Raw genomic sequence first — 2,072 nt, forward strand, 5'->3', positions numbered from 1 at the left:
ATGGTCGATTTAGGAAGTCTCGTAACGCAAGGGGTGGAAACACAAAGACTTAGATGGTCTCGTAGCGCAAGGGGTGGTATTACGGTGACCTTAGATGTTGGTGTACACCGAAATGCTAAGGGTGGTAATATGGTGACTCTTGTGGTATAATACGGGAATGCAAGGTGTGAAAAATGCCGATGGTGGAGATATGGGATAGTGAGTCATGTCAAAGTTGTTACTTACTTGAGTATTGTGAACCTTATGGCATAATGTGATTATAGCATATCTTAGAATGATTGTCTTGAATGTTTGGCACATCCTTGAGTCGATTGTATTTCGTTGTTGAGCTATATCTTCTTGTTTTCCTTCTCTTGCCCTTATCATCACATTTGTATATAAGATTGGTAAAGATTTTCCTACTGGGCTAGTGTAGCTCAACAAAATCTTTCTTTTCAGGTCTTAATGTTGGGCAATAGATTGCATGCTATGGTGTGCTAGGACACGAAGATTTTTGGAAGCTAATTTGATTTAGTTACTTACTCATCTTGTAATAGACTTACTTTTGGTTAAAGATGGCTTTCTAACTAATTAATCTAGAAATTCTTTTGACTAAATCGTTTGTAACTATTAGCTCGTCCATACTTGTACTAAATCTCATTTTAAGGCCGGTGTGCCAGTGTTGTATATTTCCTTAAACTTAGGGACTTAATTTGTATATGATCATTTTGGGAACTCGCTTTTGGGTATTACTTATTTAATACGATGTCTTGTTTCTGAAAAATATTATTTAATTATCTTGAAAATCGAGGGTGTGACAAATTGGTATCAGAACGTCTAGGTTTGAATACTTTGAGACCGTGGGGAGTCTTATAGTCGCCGAGGGGGCATGGTGCCATTTGGGTGATAGTCGATCGATTGACCAAGTCAGCGCACTTCTTACCTATTCAGGTTACAGATTTGATAGATACGCTTAGTCGTTTGTACATTCATGAGATTATCTGCCTTCATGGAATTCATGTTTTTATCGTGTCGGATCGAGAACCAAGGTTTACCGCGTGCTTTTGGTAGAGTTTGCAGGCCGCTCTTGGCACCAATCTCTTATTTAGCACCGTGTATCATCCTCAAACGGATGGGCAATCCGAGAGAATGATCCAAATTTTAGAAGATATGCTCCGGGCTTGTGTTATGGATTTTCGGGGAAATTGGGAGGATCACCTACCGTTAGTCAAATTCGCGTACAATAATAGTTACTAATCCAGTATCGAGATGGCATCGTATGAAGCCTTGTATGGGAGACTGTGTCAATCACCCGTTTGTTGGACCTAGTTGGGCGAGGCTACGTTGGTTGGGCCGGAATTGATCCAAGAAACCTCCAAGAGTATGAAAGCGATTCGTCAATGTCTTCTTGAAGCACAAAGGAGAACCACCGAGCAAGTCAAAGTGATTCGTCAACGGTTATTAACTGTGCAAAGTAGGCAAAAGAGTTATGCCGATTGTCGTCGCCAACCGTTATTGTTTCAAGTGGGGGATCACGTGTTTCTTAAGGTGTCGCCGCGTCGGGGATTATCTCGTTTTGGGCAAAGGGGCAACCTTTCACCGCATTTTATTAGGCCATTTGACATTATCGAGAAGATTGGGGAAGTCGCATATCGATTGGCCTTACCACCGAGATTATCAGGCATTCATGATGTGTTCCATGTATCGATGTTGTGGAAGTACGAGCCGGATCTGTCACACATTCTAGAGTGGTCCGAACTTGAGTTGGAAGCCGATGCATCCTATGGCGAGGAGCCGATACGTATTCTAGATTCACATGAGACAGTTTTAAGGGGTAAAACTATTCCGTTAGTGTGAGTCCTTTGGAGTACCCTCGGAAAGGAGGAGTGACATGGGAAAGGGAAGACGAAGTAAGGGAGAAGTACCCGCACTTCTTTCCGAACTAATCAAAGTGAGTCTCAAAATTTCAACTTTATGATTGTTAAATTGATGTTTAGTTATGTATGTCATGCATGAGCATGATTATTTGATGCATCATCTTGATTAGCTTGAGTTGAAAATTTCGGAGCGAAATTTCTTTATGGAGGACAAAC

General features: G+C 41.2%; 1 protein-coding gene across 1 annotated transcript; it reads left to right on the plus strand.

Annotated features, from left to right (window-relative positions):
* LOC131332822 (uncharacterized) lies at window positions 1–1,836 on the plus strand. Its single transcript, XM_058367123.1, has 3 exons — window positions 1–144; window positions 856–999; window positions 1,309–1,836. The coding sequence occupies exons 1-3, from the start codon at window positions 1–3 to the stop codon at window positions 1,834–1,836; spliced, it is 816 nt and encodes a 271-aa protein (XP_058223106.1).
* The last annotated feature ends 236 nt before the right edge of the window (window positions 1,837–2,072 follow it).

The sequence above is a fragment of the Rhododendron vialii genome, chromosome 7a (assembly GCF_030253575.1).
Source record: "Rhododendron vialii isolate Sample 1 chromosome 7a, ASM3025357v1".
Taxonomy (NCBI): domain Eukaryota; kingdom Viridiplantae; phylum Streptophyta; class Magnoliopsida; order Ericales; family Ericaceae; genus Rhododendron; species Rhododendron vialii.